The 19402-nt window shown below is 35.9% G+C and overlaps 1 protein-coding gene across 2 annotated transcripts; it reads right to left on the bottom strand.

Annotated features, from left to right (window-relative positions):
• Nucleotides 1-821: 821 nt before the first annotated feature.
• On the bottom strand, nucleotides 822-11304 carry abcg4b (ATP-binding cassette, sub-family G (WHITE), member 4b). 2 transcript variants are annotated; one of them, XM_066678140.1, is made up of 15 exons: nucleotides 11067-11304; nucleotides 9346-9463; nucleotides 8587-8719; nucleotides 8346-8396; nucleotides 7897-8042; nucleotides 6161-6284; nucleotides 5958-6072; nucleotides 4207-4352; nucleotides 3938-3940; nucleotides 3297-3395; nucleotides 2607-2775; nucleotides 1961-2061; nucleotides 1586-1744; nucleotides 1128-1246; nucleotides 822-1047 (listed from the first exon to the last, which is right to left on the bottom strand). In XM_066678140.1, the coding sequence occupies exons 1-15, from the start codon at nucleotides 11302-11304 to the stop codon at nucleotides 822-824; spliced, it is 1947 nt and encodes a 648-aa protein (XP_066534237.1). The 2 variants fall into 2 exon arrangements, with proteins under 2 accessions (XP_066534237.1, XP_066534236.1); XM_066678139.1 differs by lacking the exon at nucleotides 3938-3940.
• Nucleotides 11305-19402: the final 8098 nt, after the last annotated feature.

Consider the following 19402-nt stretch of genomic DNA (forward strand, 5'->3'; position numbering starts at 1 on the left):
GCACCCGAACATCCCTTTCAGACAGCTTCCTCTTGCGTCCACAGTTAATCCTCTTGGATGTGTTTCGTTCTTCTTGGTGGTATGCTGACATTACCCTGGATACCGTGGCTCTTGATACATCACAAAGACTTGCTGTCTTGGTCACAGATGCGCCAGCAAGACGTGCACCAACAATTTGTCCTCTTTTGAACTCTGGTATGTCACCCATAATGTTGTGTGCATTGCAATATTTTGAGCAAAACTGTGCTCTTACCCTCTGCTAATTGAACCTTCACACTCTGCTCTTACTGGTGCAATGTGCAATTAATGAAGATTGGCCACCAGACTGGTCCAATTTAGCCATGAAACCTCCCACACTAAAATGACAGGTGTTTCAGTTTCGTTGTCCAACCCCTGTACCTCTAAGTGAAAACATGAGCTCACATTAAGAGTGACATAATAACAAGAAAACTGTTATAAAATCACCTATGATGGAAACATGGCACTTAATGTATAGTTCACAATTTAAATTCACCTTCTGCATTCCTTCTGCATAAGCATGTTTTAAAAGTTATCGTGACAGCAGTTGTACACATCCTTTTGTACAATGCTCTTCTCACTTCATGATGTTTCCTCAGAAATATCAAAAAATGTTCAGAGATTAACACAGCCACTGTACTGGAATGAAATGACCTTTCGAAACTGCAGTCCTGAGAACTACTGAGATGTTCGTGTAAAGCAAACCAGTGCAATGTGAATATATAACATAACATAACATAAGTGAATGTCCTGACTACTACTATGGGTCTTGGCACAGAAGAGAAGTATGACTTGAATATATATTATCGCTGTATCTTGACTTTGTACCACAACAGCAGGTATGTAGCCAGTCTGAAAATGATGAAGAAAATGCCTAGAATGATGAAGTCCATGTAAAGTTCGGCATCCTCTACATCCAACAACTGAAGCACTGCCTCAGGCTTCTGGAATTGACAGAATTGTCCTGGACATTCTAGTTCAGTGCGGTTCATTCCATAGATGGAGAGAATGACCCCCTCGAAGCCGTATCTGTCAAAGAAATCAGGAGTGTCATATGAGAAAGGGCCTTGGTTAACAGTATTACATAAATGTGAAACAATAGGACATACCTAACATAAGAGGCATAAGAACTCCATTGGAGATATTTTGGAATAGCATTAAAGTTGACAAAATATCCAGAGAACAGGAGGATTGGGACGGCTATGACAGGACCAATAAATGTAGCCACCTGTGAGGAAAATTCATATTATAGACTGTATATACAATACATGAATGTATTAGACTTTGTACTCTAGAAAAATGCAAATATGCTAAACTATGGTCATCATTAAAATTTTAGATTCAGCACCATACTTTATAAAATTAAAATTTCAGATAATAAATCATTTTGGGAAGCTAATTATTGGGAGCTGGGCTTGCAATCGGGCTACAAGTTTGAATCTTTGTGACTGCGCAATCACCGAGATTCAAACTTCAAACGGGTATTGTCAATATCTGCCTATATTATAATGTAAGCTATTTATAAGTCTGGGTTCTTGTCTACAGAATAGAATACTTTCTGAAATACCTGAAGAGAGGTTGAAGCAGCACCAATGAGGAGTCCCAGAGACTGTGATACCAGGGCAGTGCAAATGGACAAGGCTAGAAAGAGCAAAAAGCGACTTGCCTCCGGTGGCTGCTCAGTCATCCAGTATGCAATGCTACAGTACAAAAGAGGGCAGATGACCTAGGATAGGGGTTACAAAAAATCCATAAGAATTTGAGAACTTTTCATTTTCAAGATCACAAGACAAACAAGGCATATTTCCCTCCATTTCAACATGCCTTCTGTGCCATTAGGATATTGTGAAATGTTCGTGCCACATTTCTGGTTAAAGATGTTCCCAGTGTCAGCGCATATCCAACACATGGGAGACTCACAGAGGCTCAGACAGGCACTCACCTGAAATGGAATGTCAGCCATTGTCTTGGCCAGATAAAAGACCTTCAGGCTGTACCAGTAGTTCAAATGCTCCCTCAGAAACACAGCCATCTCCAGAGGAACTGAAAGCAAGCAAAACACTCTCTCTGATTTCCTGTACTTCCTCAGTCAAACAGAGAGTGGGTGTTAAGACTAGTTTTGTGTACACAAGTACATCTGCTTAAGTTAAATTCTGATGGATTCTTATTTTCAAAGGAAATAACTTTATTTCAACCGAAGTATATATTACAAGTTCTACATTTTAATTCAGTCTTTGTGACTCTTCTCATTTTATTTTAGACAAGAGGGGGGAACAATATCATCAAAAAAGCTTAATTTCCTGTACACACTGATGCTGGGTGTAGAAATTACAATTCTTTTTGTTTCTCAACACTTGCAGAGCTTTTTTGTCTTGATATGGTTTATGCTTTTGGGGGAAAGTTTTACTAGATTAATATAATTTCAGTATAGACTATCTTTTAACCAGCTACGTCACTGGAGTAATGGTGGGTTAATTATGTAATTGCAACAAATCTCTACCCACATCTTAATACCCATCTCATCAAACATACTAATCAACATATTTACTAAATATTGCTGCTTTGTCTTTCCCTGGTTCCACACTCACATGTGAGCACAGTAGGCATGAGGGCTCCAAACATGAGGAAGAGCATTGAGAAGAAGATCAATCCAGTGTTGTTGAACATTCTACTGGCATCATTGCCGATGTTGAGGTAAAGCAGACCTACCAACACTCCAATGAAGATGTGGGACATTAACCGTAATTGTGTAAACACCTATCAAATAAACATAGTGCAATAACCTTCCATGAGATTATACTGGTAATATGGCACCATAACACATTACATTTTATTTACAAATGTTTACAACTGTAGTGCAGTTTAAAGATTTAGGCTTTCTGGATAAAACGTGCAAAGATGTATAACTATTTATAAAACAGATGACCTAAGGTTTTTAATGATAATAAATGACAATGGACAGACATAGTGACAAAAGCTGTGGCTTTCTGGCATAAACCACTTTTACATATATTTTAATCCATAATTCCAATTTTCCACATATAGGAAAGTGTGACTTGTTTTCAAGAAAATCTTACACAGAAAAACTATATGGCATTTTTAAATAGGCCTCAGCTCTCATTACTTGAGAAGGGTTTTTCAAAACCATTTGTTGTCTTGTGAATACTGATATATGCTTTTCATTTTACTTTATTATGATATTCAATGCTTATGCATGTGTTAGGAAGAACATGTCTAGTCTACAATGAAAATGTTATCCAAAAATGTTAAATACATACTTGATCTCTGCATATTGTTATGAATGTTCTTTTGAAGAGGATGCAGAACTGAGTCAAACTGCTTGTTGCAAAAGTATGGGTCTCAGCATGTACAGAGTCCTATAAGGTAAACAATAACAAAACATCAAACCTAAGTACTGGTGAGTCATATTTGCATTTTATTAATATATTAATGTTAAGTTTTAATTTGTTTTAATAATATGTTTTAGTTATATGTTAAAATATTACATTTGCTAACTATTTGCTTCATTCTGAGTCAAAAAGATATTGCAAATGAATAGGAATGTGGAATTCATTTGTACTGAAGGAACTAGTTTTCTTAATACATTTTCAGAAAAATGTATTAATTTTATAATGGTGAGCTGGAAGAGTGAAATAAGGACTTGCTTCTTCCAAAACATGTGAATCCAGTTACATTTCTTATAGAACTGCAAGTAACTTAACATCATTGGACAGACAACTGTGCCTGGAAATGAACACCAATTGCCTAGATCTGTTATATCTGGTAAAAGGTGTTTATACTGACTAGCACAATTCTGATTGATACAGGGAGAAGAAATGCCATCCAACCCACCCAGAGAAAGCCATTCCAGTTATGCTTTCTTGGTGTCCCAGGGTCAGTCACCAGGGGTCAAAGCAACAACCTCCTTATCTCTGTTACAACTTTGAGTGATTGTCCACTGCAAGCATCTTTGTATATAATACATTTTTCTGTGTTAGTTTTGAGGTCAAATTCTGTGCTGTGCATTGCCTCCTAAATGCTTCCTGATAATCATTGTTTAGAGGTCAACATATCTGTTTCTCTAAATTCAATTAAATTAGACATAAATACACTCTAAACACTATGCCTTATAAATAGATTTGGACAAAAACACTCCGCTGTAAACAAGTCATTGCAAGAGTCACTCACTTTGGAATATTGGTCAGGGTAGGGACTTGAGGTGTCCATTTTGCCAAAGTAGTTGTTCTTCTCATCCGGAGCACACATTCCACTTTGGACAGCTTCGAACAAAACTGGGTTTACATCCCCGTACTCTCCTGATGCCACCTCGAGGACTGGACATATGAATGAATTTAATGTAATATTTTGTTTATTAATATAAAAGTTGACATTTGAAAATGTAATTACCTGACTATTTATAATTACTTTAGAGAAATAAACCACAATATGCTGTGTGTTAGGCACAGCATGAAATATTATGAACAGATCTGGATGGCTTACTGCTCTTATATAATACAAATAAATTGCAAAGATTTGCACCAATATTCATTCAGTAATATATTAAAAATGTAAATCAGTCAAACAATACAGTTAGCCAACAGTAGCCTACCAACATAGAGGTAAGCAACCAGTAATATTTTAAATTTGGTTTCACAAATATGGTAAGCAACACAAAATTATTTAATAATGGTTTCTATTATACAGTGAATAAAGAGTGTACAAGCATGTTATATGCCAGGTTTTTGTAAAAATAAATATAAATAAATAAATAAATAAAAACACCACAACATTGTACTGTGACCTATACTTTGTATAATTTAGATGAAAAACAACTGAAATGTTTTAAATGAGAAAACAAAAACCATGAAATAACCTTGTTGCAGATATATATATATATACCCCCTTTAAAGTAGTATTTTATTGAAGCACTCATTCAGTTTTGTGAAGGAATCTATAAACCTGGCACATCTTGTTATCTTCTGATTCTCAGGGCATATCCTGTGCACAGCCCCCTCAATCACCCCACAGTTTTTCAACAGGATTTAGATCTGGGCACTGACTGGGCCATTGCAGAACTAAAAGATCTTTTTCTGAAGCCATTCTTTTGCTGTTGTGGAGGTATGGTTTTCATTATTGTTGAGCTGAAATGTGAAATTCTTCTTCATTTTCAACTTTGTAGCACAATCCTGAAGGTTCTGTGTCAAAATTTACTGATATTTGGAACTTTTCATAACTCCCTTCACCTTGAGTAAAGTTCCAGCTAAAGAAATGCCCTAAGGCATGATTCTGGCACCGCCATTGTTTACTGTGGTCTTCTTTTGGTGATGTGCACAGAACATATTGTTTGTAACTATGGACACAAGGTTCAAACTTGGTCTAGGTTTTTCCAAAATGTAGCCAGACTTGGAAGGATGTTTTTCTTTGTAAGAAAAGGCTTCCGTCTTGCCATCCTACCCCACAGATCAAACATTTCAAGAATACTAAGGATTGTTGTTACATGTAATATACTCCTTTAATGTTGCTGTAGGTCTCTTGGAAGTATCCCAGACAACTTTTCTAATTGTTTTGAGTACCATGCATTTTGCTTTAAGATGATAATGAAGCTCTGGGATATCCTATTAGAACAACTGAAATAAATATGGATTAAACATATGGCTAATTGAGAGCAATTGTGTACTGAACTGATACTTTAATACTGATACTTACTGAACTGAACTTTAATTCTGAACACAGACACCTCCTCAATTATAAGTGGTTATGAACATTATTGTAGTGTTTATTTCCACTCTATGTACTACATAATACCTCGGTGCATTAATCCAGAATAAAAGTTTTCTAAACGATGAAAAGGCTGCTGATCCTGAAATACAGGATTTTCCACAGACAAATGCATTTGCATATATATAAATAATTTGTACAAAGTAGCTAAAGAAACTCACTGAAATCCGCAGGGTTGTGGTACGTGGGACAGTGTAGTCCCAGGTTTTTCAAATAGGGAACAAGGTAGGGCACATTGCCTTTGTATATGCATTGGCCCTGACTCAGTATGTACAGCTGTAGAGGTAAAGAAAACAGCAGTCAAACTGTGGTCAGTTAAAAAGGCACCAAGTTGATTTATACACAAGTGAAACAGATGCACCACCTTATCAAACATCTCAAACTGTTTAGCGCTGGGCTGGTGAATAGTGCAGATGATGGTGCGCCCTCCCTGGGCCAGAGACTTCATTAAAGAGACCACTTGGAGACTTGTGGCACTATCCAGTCCACTGCCACAACAGAGAACAGACAGAGAACAAGAGAGATAGAAAGAAAGGAAAAAACAAAATGATTAAAACATTCAAAATCATTGGATGTGTCCTCTCTCCATGTTTCAACATCAATCAAATATCTTGTAGACCTATATCTATAATAGTATTCTGTTCCAGATCTTAAAAAGGAGTCTCACAATTATTTCAGTGTATTTCATCATTAACATAAATATACACAGGTTGTTTGATGTGAAATGCTTTGTAAAAGTGCATATTGTTGATTTAGAGTTCATAATTAAACCAGATATTCAAAGAGTTTAATGTCTACAAAATCTAGCTCACTATTATTTTATATATTATGAAAATGCTGCCTTACGTCTGAGACACTTTTATAAAAACAAATAGTCTCCAAAACAGTGTCATGTAGACTGCTGAATGTAGCTTTCTTTTAAAGTATACTACAATTATTACTAAAGCAAATCCAACTTTTTAAAACAAGCCTAGATTTGTGGGACCGCCATTAGCCATATAGTCATTGTCACAGAGGTGATTCTGATATTTCAAAAACAGGAAAGCCCAAAATACACACCCTTGTCATTGGAAGATCTGGAGAAGCTTTGGTGCTTCATGTCAGTGTCTTTGTTTACAATTATAACAAACTATAAAAATAGTTTATGTTGTCAGTTGCTGACAGTATGATCATGTAAAGCCTGTTATGTTCTGTTCATACAAAGCTACAAAACTGAAACACCATGTTGAGATGACATTAAAGCAACTCGTTTATCAGAAAGCAACAATATAACATTTAAGTTTTTGAACATTTCTAAACCAAACACTTGACTTTTCAATTCGAGTATCAAGTAATCTATACTGGATAAAGGAACAGGGCACCCTGGAAACTAGATATTTATTACTGACTTACATTTCGATAAGGCTTTGATTGATAAAACTTGTTTATTTTGAGTAACACCTCGCTCTGGTGTTATGTTGAAGCGGCACGAGTGTGTCCCAATTCAGCTCTCACCCCTTAAACACTTCAACCTTTGCGCCTTCTGCTCACCTTTCAAAAAGTGAACATTTAATTAAGGATTTAGGGCTTATAGCAAGAAATGGGATGAGGGAAAGCCTGCAGGCAGCAAAATCCCGGACAGCTTTAGCAATTTAGAAATCACTGCAGGGCGCATATTTTAGGTCCCAAAAAGAGAACTTGTCCAGGGAAAAGAGGACGTTTGGTCACCATGGTCCCAAATTTAGATCACAAACTGGAATGTGAAATATGGCTGAACTAACAACAGGCGCTGTAGTGGCGTCCTTCTGAAGTTTTCTCTGTGAAATATGGCTGATTTAACGTTTCCTGCTCGTGCATGGGCGTTTCAACATTAGGTGCCAGTCATTCAGCCAGTCAGTAAGTGCAAATGCCTCTTCTAGGCCAGCCCGGCAGGCAGTCCGGCAAAAACACCCCTGCTTTTTCAGTAACAGGATAAAGCAGTGTATCTGCATGATATAAGTGGTTATTTATTAATTTGGCTCATTTTCTTTGCATCACTTATAATCTGTGTCATCTGTGCTACAAGTGTTTTTAGCACAAAATAATTCTCCATCTATGCCATTTGTAAATTGTTTAATTTACCTGGTGGGTTCATCAAAGAACATGACGGGAGGGTTGTTCACCAGCTCAAGGGCAATGGCCAGCCTTTTACACTGACCTCCAGATAGAGACATTGTACGAGTGTTGGCACATGCATGGAGCCCCAATGCTGTAAGAATCTCGTTCACCTTTTACACAGAGACATACAGGGAGAGAGAGAGAGCAAGAGAGGGAGAGAGAGTATAAATATTTGGCGATAAAGCTATAAAAAATAGGCATGTACTGGGACAAGAGGTGGATTTGAATTAGAATAACAGAGAAATGCAAGACTAATTTCTTTGGGGTTAAATATTCAATAATGCAGTTCTAAAGCAAAATACATATATTATCAAATTTCTGAACATCTGTCCAATGCTGGTTTCTTCCCTTATGGATATGATTCCAGTCTGACTTTGCTTCCCTGAAAATGAACGGTACTGAACGCTACTCACCAGCTCTTTTTTCACCTGAGTACTTTCGTAGAGCTTCAGATTGGCAGACACCTGTAACAGCATGAAGTTGGGACAGAAACATGAAGTTACAGTACCAGTGCTATTGAGTCTATAGTTAGTTCAGTGCTAAACTCCTGAGCTAAACTAAACCTGTGTCCTCATACGACTTTGTACCAACACAGAACATGCTGTAGAGGGCATCAACCTCCACGTCATTCTGTTCCAGTAATAACTCACTCACCATCATTGCCTCCTGAACTGTAAGGTGAGGGAGCAGCTTGTCCTCTTGCATGATGTAACATGACATTTTACGGAACTTGCGGAGATGCCTGGGTCTGCCATTGACCAGAATCTGCCCAGTCATTCCACTTTCCCTATGAGAGATTTGGATTAATAACACTGAAATGTTAGTTTTCCATTCCAGTGAACTGAGTTCTGATTACTATATTGACCCGATTGCAAGTTTGTTAGGTACACCTACTTATTAATTTACATTCACTGGCCATTTTATCCAATAGACCAGGCATGTCCAAACTTTTTTCAAACTGGAGCATTTAAAAATCCTTAAGGGCCAGTCTCTCTTTCCAAAGATAATAATCATAATAGTGTTTTCAAAATATGAAAAACACAAATGTATTAAACAGTTTATATTCATTAACAACTGATACCAATACTATTTCATTTTAGAGCATTAACTGAATGTAAAAGAATGTAAAATCCACCATTTTGCTGCAAATACTTCCCTCTCTTGAAAATCACCAGTTCTCACTTTAAACTTTGCGTTTTTTTTTTTTTGCAGCCATCACCAAATGTTTTTCTGTGAACATTACAATAACAGGTAACTATGTGTTAATATCATTATTCTAATGAGAATGGTCTACCACTCACAAGGTATATAATTTTAACAGCCAGTGAATGCAACTGGAAAGTAGGTGAACCTAAATACTAGCAACTTAATGTAGATACACCTTTATATAAAGACTCCTGTTCTTTTCTTCACCTGTAGCCAGCCAGGATGTTCATCAGTGTGGACTTGCCAGCACCTGAGGGTCCCATGATCCCAACAAGTTCTTGGCTATTGAACTTCCCAGAGAGACACTTGATTAAAGCCTTATAACCTGCAAGAATATACAGAAGAATCCAAATGTCACGCTTTTCTCATTTGGCAAAATTGGAGCACCACTTGCTAATCCCTTCAAATACAATGTAAAGAGGTACAGTTTAATATGTGAACCGCATGACTGTGCCACATAGTTTTTGTAAAGCTCAATCTGTGTGTGTGTGTGTGTGTGTGTGTGAGAGAGAGAGAGAGAGAGAGAGAGAGAGATCAATGTGATAATAGGAACATTAGGATCATTAGAGTTGATGGTATGTGACTCATTTACTCTGCGCTTTACGGTACTTTTATTCTCAAATATCAGGAAAAAATACTATATTGTGAAAATACTGTTAATATTGCCATGCCTAACCAAGTATTTTAGTGTCATATATATTTTTCAAAGCTCAGCATGGTGGCATAACAGGTGGTTTCATTGTCACACAGCTCCAGGGTCCTGGGGTTGTGGGTTCAAACTCTGCTGTGTGTGTGAGTGAATGTGTGAATGTGTGTCGCCCTTTGAGGGACTGTCTTGCACCCAGTGATTCTGGATAGGTTCTGGACCTACTGCGACCCTGAACTGGATGCGGTTACAGACAGTCAATGAATGAATGAATGTATTTTGTCAGCTTAAGCATTAGACATAGGTGGTAACGCTTATAAGTTTAGTATTTAACACATATAGTACAAGGCCAATTCAATTTTTTGTTATACAGATCCTTCTGCTAGTAGCAGTATTCCAAGCTAATATGGCATAATGACTAGGCATAACAAGCAATGTTCAGTCCTACATTGCTTTCTAATCATATGGTTCTTAACAGTCAAAGCCAAACATGTTAGCATTCGCAAGTCCACCAAAAAATAACCTGCAATTTTATGTCATCCAAAGCAATGAACACATATCAGTATTAGATCATTACGTAATGTGTGCTGTTCTCAGTCCTCATGACTCAGAGATATTTTATGACTCAGCTTTTAGTAAAACAGTAGTAGGGACCAGGACGTGATGTGGCCTGCAAAGACGCATATGCTCCATGCACTGCTTTTAGTCCCTAATCCTTGATTCTGTATGTGTGCTTATTTATCTACAAAACCCTCAGACATTGAGAAGCTATTCTTTCAAACATCAACATACCAGATTGTATGAATTAGCATCCATAAAAATAAATACTACTCTGTGCTGACCTTAGTAGAGACCAAGGCAGAAATGTTTATCTACATTTTAAATATGTGAAAAATATTTCATGGTTTTCTTTGAGCATTAATTCCCTGATAGTCTAAGCATTGATGGTTCCATACTTTGATTCCACATTTAATTACATATTTTACATACATAGTAATTACCAAATTATATCCGTTATAAATAAATGATCTAAAATTTTAGAATCTAAGGGGTTAATTAGCATTTGCCTCATGTGCCCCATTTTTTTTCTTTTTCCAGAACATATCTCTCTCCCCATTATTAATTATCACCCCAAAATAATTCAGCCCTGATAGCAGTTGCTGAAGGTTTATTTACCATGGCAACAATGTTTTCTACATGCAAAAAATCACAAAGTTTATCAATAATTAACAATATACTCTCTAAAGGGAGATTTTTTTTTCTCTGATAAAGACTTTCTGACCTTTTTTCTTCCAGCTTGGCCCCTCACTGATTGTGTAGGACAGGTCTGAGAACTCAAGGTCCACCGCAGAGCGTTTAGGGAGGTGAGTAAAGCGCTGGGCTTCAGTGATCTGGTTCTCCACCTTCTTCGGGTAAATCTGTATTGGTGCCTCCTGCAGCTGTTTCTGCGTTCCACACTTGGACAGACTGTCCTCCATGGCTATGTTGACAATGCCCATATTACACGACTTCTTTGGCATAACAACAAGCTGAAAAAATAAAACTATTAGTCTATTAGAAAATGCAGGGTTTCTACACGTACTGACCTAGAGTCATCACCAGAGTGGTACTCTGCTATTAACATGTGCCTTTTTGAATATACTATGCTTAAAAAACAGAATAAAGTCACTGGACCTGAAGAACATTCAGAGGTCATTTGCATTCTCTGTAACTAAAATAATGTATATTTACCACATATTTTCTTCCACTACATGCCATGTCCCTATTTAAGGTCACTTCATATTACACTGATATAAAAAATATACACTGATCAGCCGTAACATCATTACCACCTACTTCTGTCTAAAATTCTTTCCCATTTTATCAGCTCCATTGACCATACCAGAGCCCACCTGTTGCTCTGCATACTTTGTTTGCCCCCTCAGGACCATGATTTGGGTGCTGGATCATCCTCAGCACTGCAGTATCACTGATGTGGTGGTGGTCATGTGTAGTGTGCTGGTACAAGTGGATCAAACCCTCAGTGCCACCAACAAAATAATATCCATTATGCAAAAGAAACTGGTCTGTGAAAGCCCTGTATCCTGTGTCCTGGCCACTTAAAAATGAAAACAGGAGGTGGAGCAACTAAATTTTATTTAGTCTGTAACCTATAGTATGTACTAGAACTACAATGTGAAAGTATACAGTGTGTGAACAATCAGTATAGAAACAAAGAGGCAGTAATAATGTTATGGCTGAGTGGTGAATAATATTAAACAGATTTCAGCAGAAGTAAATCATTTATATACAGTTATACAGTGTCATTCTGAGTTCATATGAAATGTTTCACTGAAGAGAATTTTACTGACATTGTGTTTAATACAATAATAACCTTATTATTTTCTGTCCTAAACAAGCAATGATACCACATTTCTTCTCATTTATTTCTTTGTAATCTTGAAAATAAAAATTGTAAATCAGAAAGCAAATGCTATCATTAGGTAGCATATTTTCCTTATAACACCCTGCACATTTTCTGCCATATATCAATTTTTTAGAAGCCAAAAAGCACAACAATGGAGGTAGCTAGAAACACCTTAATGAACTTTAATGTCTGGATCTCATCATTTTTAAAAATTCAGACTTATTAAGTGTAATCAAACATATAAAAAGACCACTCCAGATTTTAAAATTAATCATGCATAAATTTTAAGTCATTAGTGAAATTAAAAAGATTAATATTTTTAAATATCATCTTACTTGCTTGAACATTTAAAACACATTTAAAAATCAAAAAAATGTTTTACAATAATGGGTAACTGATGCATTTGAAAAATTTCCAAGTTCTAACTAAATTCTGCTGCCACAGAATTGTAATTTCTCATTACTCATTTCTGATGTAATATTGCTGCCACAGAAATGCAGATTGATCTTTTACCATTCACTACATTGTCCAATCAAAAGGGATCCCGCTACAGATTGATCTTTTTGTGCTTTTGAAAAGACCTCGTATATGGTTTCCACCGAGAGCCAGCATGTGCTGATGCATTAAAAGGCATAAAAAAAATCCCCAGAGCCGGAAAAAAGCAGCACTATCAGAATCACAGAAGAAATCAGAGTGGAACAAGGCCCCATTGCTTCAACTGCACAAAATATACTAGCTAGGATAAATAATGTCAATTATTTAGCCTAGGCTTAATGGTAAAATCTAGCAGTATAATTTGCAAAGCTGATAATTAAGGCACACTAAATGAATAAATTGGAATGAATGAAAGAGAAAGGAAATCAGTCAATAAGTCTTGATGGGGCACTGTAAATTATTAATTGACTCTCCTGTTTGTCTACAGCATTGTACAATGACATATTGTTTGAAAAAATATATTATAAACAAATGGAAAAGCTCATAACCCCAGTGCTTTGGATTTTTGTTTCACTCTGAGTATATAAGCTTATCCATGAGCATTATAGATTTTTTTACACTGCATTGCCAGTTAGAGGAGGTGTAAGCTGTGTTAAAACAGAAACCTAAGAAAATTTTAAGACACGTGGTTACACCCTTACCACTAAAGACATTAAGACACTTGGTTACACCCTTACCACGTTTGTAAATATATATTTAAAAAAAGGTATTAATACATTGGAGTTACATTACATAATTGCAGTGATTAAGTAATGCAAAATGTTAGAATATTTTCACTTTAACATGTTTAGCTTTGAGCTAAAAGGGGAAGCCTTATTTGCTTGCTTAAAAAACATAATGAACTTAAAGTAATAGACCAGCCATAACCTCCGTAAATAAATTATACCCTTCGGTACAGACTTACCCTTGAGGATATATCCATTTCTAACCCAAAGTAGTGCCTTTTCTTCCTTATTCTCTTCCAATTCAGGCTTCCAGTTCAAACTGCACATTAAAAAAGCATGTTGTGCATTTGAGAGTGTATTTACATTGTCTAGACAAAAATATAATTGTACAGTACCCTATTTACTGACCTGAATTAAAATTTATAAAAGGTCAAACTGGAAGTTAATACATTAGAATTTAGGGTTTTACATTAGTTTGGCAAAGTATTACATTGGTATTTCCAATATTTGTTAAAAACATTTCCATGCAGTTTTCATCTCTTCCATTCTTTCTTTAATATTTTTAATATGAGGAGTGTTTCTTGTGTGTTACCTGATTTGTAAAGTAATGTAAACCATGAATATAAACAAACAAAAACACAATAATATTAGGTAGAAAAAAAGAAAGAAAAATAGGACATGATTTAACGAGTGTTGGCATCAGTAACACTTCTCTTAGCTGTGTTGTCATTTTATCTCAGCCTTGTATACTTTAAGGAAAAGGAAAAAAGACACACTCAACATTTTTAAAATCCCAATGGTTAAGTTTAGCTGCAAATATCAGCATTTCTCATCTCTCTTATCAGCTGTAGCACAAGAGTAGAACTTACCTCAGAACACACTTCAATTTATCAGGAGTGTTCTTCACACTGTCTGAGCTGAAAGGACAGATCACAGCCCCTGAAACATTTCTACTTTTATAGCTAGCTCTCATTCACTTTCTCATCACTGGAGAGAGAGAGAGAGAGAGAGAGAGAGAGAGAGAGAGAGAGATGGGGTGTGACGTAAGTTGCCTAAGTTGCACAAAGAGAGAGAGAGAACCTATTCAAGAACAAATTTTTGTGTAGCATCAATTGTATGTTCCTTCCATTTTAGCCCATAGACTCTGAATTTAAGATGCTTTTATTTTGTTGTTGTTGTTTAAAAATAAAATAATATCTTCACAGAATAAATATTGTTTTCATTGAGAAAGTAAGATGGTATATGACCGTTGCCTCCAAACCTCAAATTCAAGTATAAATATTTCTATACTACCCCTATTTATACTACCCCGTTTATGTGGGAAAAAAAAGTACTTTTGACAATCAACTACATTGTGTATAAAGTGTAGCTACTGATTTCTCCTCACTGAAAGGATGACAATATTGTATATGTTTTGCATTTACTTCATTCAGCCATCCATTTGTCTATATTTGATGGTAGTTCCAGGATATGCATACAATGCAGTCAACCACATCTATTGCTGGGCCCATAATGAAAAGTCTGTTCAGTTCAATGCCTGTTTAAGCATTCTGCCAAAAAAGCATTATGTTATACACAGTACATTTGGAGCCAGGGAACTTACATTTAATTATGAAACAAAAAGCTGAGCAGGGTCAAATGTTTTAAACCAGAGGGTACAGTCTGTAAATCTTTTTGCTAAACTGAGTTCTACCAATGATTCAATGCTCATTGTTAAAATGCCGGAATGGTTTACAAATCTGTGGGTATGGTTTATATATATTGTAGGGATATTAAAACAACTGATTATGGATTTTGTAAAGGAGTAGTGAGCCCTGTACTGGACACTTTATAAACTCCACCTATATTAAAGATTTCTTCTAGACTTCTATACTTAATCATCTGCTACCTTATATATTTTCTCAGTCTCTTCTTTCTTCTCATTATTGATCATTTTCTGACCACAAGACATGAGGTGGTTTCTCAGCACTTCGGTGATAAGTATCCAGGAGAGTTCATTCATTGTCTGTAACCACTTATCCAGGTCAGGGTGGCGGTGGGTCCAGAACCTACTTGTAATCACCTACCTGAAAGGTGGAAACACATTCTGGAGGGGACACCATTCACACCTATGGACACTTCTGAGTAGCAAATCCATCTACCAACGTGTGTTTTTGATCCGTGGGAGGAAATTGAAGCACCTGGAGGAAACCCACGCAGGCATAGTGAGAACACGCCAAACTCCTCACAGACTGTCACCCGGAGCAGGGCTCAAACCCACAGCCCCAGGTCCCTGGAGCTGTTTGACAGCGAGACTACCTGTTATGCCACTGTGATGCTTAGGAAAGTACATTACAAGTTATTAATGATAACAATGCAGGCAAATGCAGGATACAGTAAATCAACATTGTCTAACGAAAAACACGTGAAAATTTCATGGACCAACAGAATTGCTCCAAATTTACTTATTAGATTATTTACATTGACTTCCACTGGAATATAAAAAAAATCTTTCTCTTGTAATGTTACTATTTTGGAGATACTACTGAAACTACTGGAAAGGTCATACCACATTTGCATATTCAATTAGGTAGATAGTTAGGGAACTGGGCTTGAAAACTGGTTGCCAGTTTGATCCACAAAGCCAACAGGTCATGACTGAAGTGCCCTTGAAGTGCTCCAACTGCTACCTGGGTGTTGTGGCTAGGGCTGCCCGCTACTCTGGGCATGTGTGTTTCACTATACGTTTTGGTTTAAAATGTGAAGAACTAATCCCTCTGTATGCAAACACAGTGGCCAAAGAAGTGATTCTAATTCTAATATTATAAAATATTACATCGTAGCTGTCAGACCAAAGCCTCATATTTTCAAAGTAATATTAAAACAAAAGGAAAAGAACATTTTAACATTCAGTGCAAATTATAATAATAAAAATAATCATTTGAAATGAATGGGAAAATGACAAATAAAAATTTTGTTCTGACAGTAGTGCTATAAAGTAAATCAAATTTGTAAATATGTGGGTGGTGTATGAGCTACAGATCACTAATTCCATGTCTAATATTCAGTGTGGAGCTGAAATCCTGAGGCGTTAACCAAGCATTTGTGGTGTGGTGTGTCAGCTGCTGGATCACAGACAAGTCTATGCTTGAAGAAATCAGATGATAGGATCTTTCCTCTGTTTGATTACATACTGCAGTTTGAATGTGAGGAAAGTAACAGGTTAAACCAAACTCAGAACAGAATACTTGGAACATCACAGAAGTCTTGGATTTGTCCAAACCGCCTTAAAAAGATGTCTAAATAAAGAACACACACCTCCTGATACTGCCATAAGTGGGACATTTGTATGTAGGCTATATATTATGATGACACACTTGACAGTGACGAGTGAAGTGGATGTTTCTGAATTTTGGGACAGAGGTAAAATAGAGAAAGAGAAACAGGAATGATTCTGTGAGAAATGTAGCCATATGGGTTTGAGAGTACTTCAATAAAAACCATTGCCACATAACACGGTTTGCCTCTACATCAAATGCAAATACAACTTGAAACTAAGTTACAAAGTTACAGTTCTTTATGCCAAAGACGAAAAAGGACCATACAGACTGTTACAGGGATTGTGTAGAAAGTGTCGAAAACAAAGTATGCAGAACAACAAATGGACTACATTCTGTAATTGTAGAACTACAAAGTAGTGAGGGTAGTGAGTGTAAAAACAAGCAGATGGTGATAATGTTATGGTTGATCGGTATATGCTGTCATCAAGGTGAAATATTTTCCTGGCATGTCCATAGTCATTTCTGCAAGACAACACTAGGCTTCATTGTGCACATGCTTCAACAGAATGGCTGCTTAGGCACAGTGTGAGCTTGACTGGCCCTCTAGATGTCTCCTATGGCACATCATGAAGAGCAGAATAGTGGCATCCACCTAAATGACGAGTCTAAACTAAATGAAGCATGCACTTGTCTTGGATGAAGAAATTTCTCAACAATATATTTAATCCAGTTGTATTTAGCTTCATATTTTATATTTAAATATGTGAAAAATGACTGGTCTGGACATCAGTGTTGGTGACTTCATACCTTGTGATCATAAATAAAGGTTATATATGATCTTTATAAATAAAGATAATATGTAAATATAGGTCTATAATTAGATTGTACTAAGGATACTAAGGATCCAGACCCAAACTGCAAACCCAGATTGAAAATGCAACGAGTTTTAAGGCCACAGCACTGAAAAAAGTCAGAATTCTCAGAATAAAGTCACAATGGTTATGAGATTAAAGTCAGAAAAATTCAGAGAAAAAAAGTCTATATAATTCTGAGAAAAATTATATAAAAAAACAGGGTTTGTTGTCATGTCACGTGAATGGAAGCGTTTAATAAATAATTCTGTTCACTTAATTGACTGCTCATGCTGGGAGTCTGTCTGTCTAAACATTACAATAGATAATAATCCAAACAGTATTTCGCTAAATACTCTGACGTTAGTCTCAGAAGTTTTCCGACTTTTTTCTTAGAATTCTGACTTTATTCTTGGAATATTATTATTATTATTATATAGTTTTTCAATGCCATGGCCAAGTAAGCAGACTGAAACTAAATTATATCCACTGAACTATAAAAGTGATTTAAGGCTTTGGGACAGAATTTGTTTTATTTTATTCAATTTAATTAAATTTCTTCACAGTGATTAACTTGTGTGGGTGGATGTCAGACTAACTTTTCACTATTAGAAAGTAAACACAAATGTAGGCCTAAGCCAATTTTATGTAAGTATTAAATTAATTTTATTCAGTCTGTTATTTTATTTCAAAATTGTTTGTCAGTAAAACAATTTCCTATGTGTATGAATAGCACACATATTAGTTTTGTAGCACCCTGTCTTTATCTCTCTCCTGTATGTTTTTTTTTTATTGTTGTAAGTTTTCTTTAGTCAAGACAATGATTTAACCATGAACAAGTAAAGGCAATGTCTACAATTGTGGAGAAACAATGTTCCATTGTTTGTTTATGTTCAGAATCTCTGCATCTTTTAATGTGAAACGGTACGTTGGAGGAAAAAACTGCCTGTTGTTTGTAAGTGACTGATGTTTAACTTACAAAACAAAACAAAAAAAAGATTTCATTAACTTTTTGAAATACCAAAGAATCACATTTGTATCTAGAGTTGTTTAACTTTGTAGCTAAGGATAAGCAATTAATTAATTAATTAATAGATAAGTTAATGAATAAATTACACAGTCAAAAAATGTATATATATATATATATATATATATATATATATATATATATATATATATGTGAACATTCTTAAAACGTTTTGTATAAAGTTTTTACTTTTTTCAGGATTAGTCAGAACTCTACCCACTGAGCGTGTATGGTGTTTGCGTAAGGGAGAAAATTGTTTGGAGTATTAACCTATACAACTTCACAATGATTATTTTTTAATCAGTTTTAGTTAAGCTGCTGGAATGTACAGTAACGTTTTTGTCTGAGATACACAATACATGCTGAGATAAATGTTCAAAAGTATCTAGACACCTCTTTTAAATAATGAATTCACGTACCCTAAAGCCTCCTAGGTAAGCACAGACATTGAGTTGCACAAACAAAAATATCTCAGCAAAATAACCATAAATCCTTAGATTATCCTTGGATTTAAACACATTTAATTAGCCCACATAGGAAATATGTTACTTGTCACTTATTAAGAAGCCTATGAATATCAGCACTGTTCGAAGCACCCTGTTCTTGAAAGACACCATTGAGGCAAAGTCCTGGAATCACCTTTTAAAGAGAACAAACCCCTCATCAGGAGAGGTCACTGAATGCAACACATACCTTTAGATGCTAACATTTAGAGCGTTAAGTGTTCTTAATAGGCCATGAGGTTTAAGTATCAAGTTTATCCAAACGTGTAACACTCTTTAGGCAATACCGTGAACAGTAAAGAACACTAAGCCATCCCATGGAATGTCAAATTGAGTAATTTTTGATTACCTCCTCCATTTACCTGTGCAGCTCCAGACACGTTTTTCATTCTGCTCCACTTCTAAGGCTC

The sequence above is a fragment of the Hoplias malabaricus genome, chromosome 1, assembly GCF_029633855.1.
Source record: "Hoplias malabaricus isolate fHopMal1 chromosome 1, fHopMal1.hap1, whole genome shotgun sequence".
Lineage (NCBI taxonomy): Eukaryota > Metazoa > Chordata > Actinopteri > Characiformes > Erythrinidae > Hoplias > Hoplias malabaricus.

Coding starts and splice junctions, on each gene's coding strand:
- abcg4b (XM_066678140.1), bottom strand. CDS start 11,304: ATGCCAAAGAAGTCGTGTAATATGGGCATTGTCAACATAGCCATGGAG. Junction 8,720..9,345: donor AACATCCTGGCTGGCTACAG/GTGAAGAAAAGA, acceptor AATCTCTCATAG/GGAAAGTGGAATGACTGGGC. Junction 2,062..2,606: donor CATGCCTACTGTGCTCACAT/GTGAGTGTGGAA, acceptor GCTTGCTTTCAG/TTCCTCTGGAGATGGCTGTG.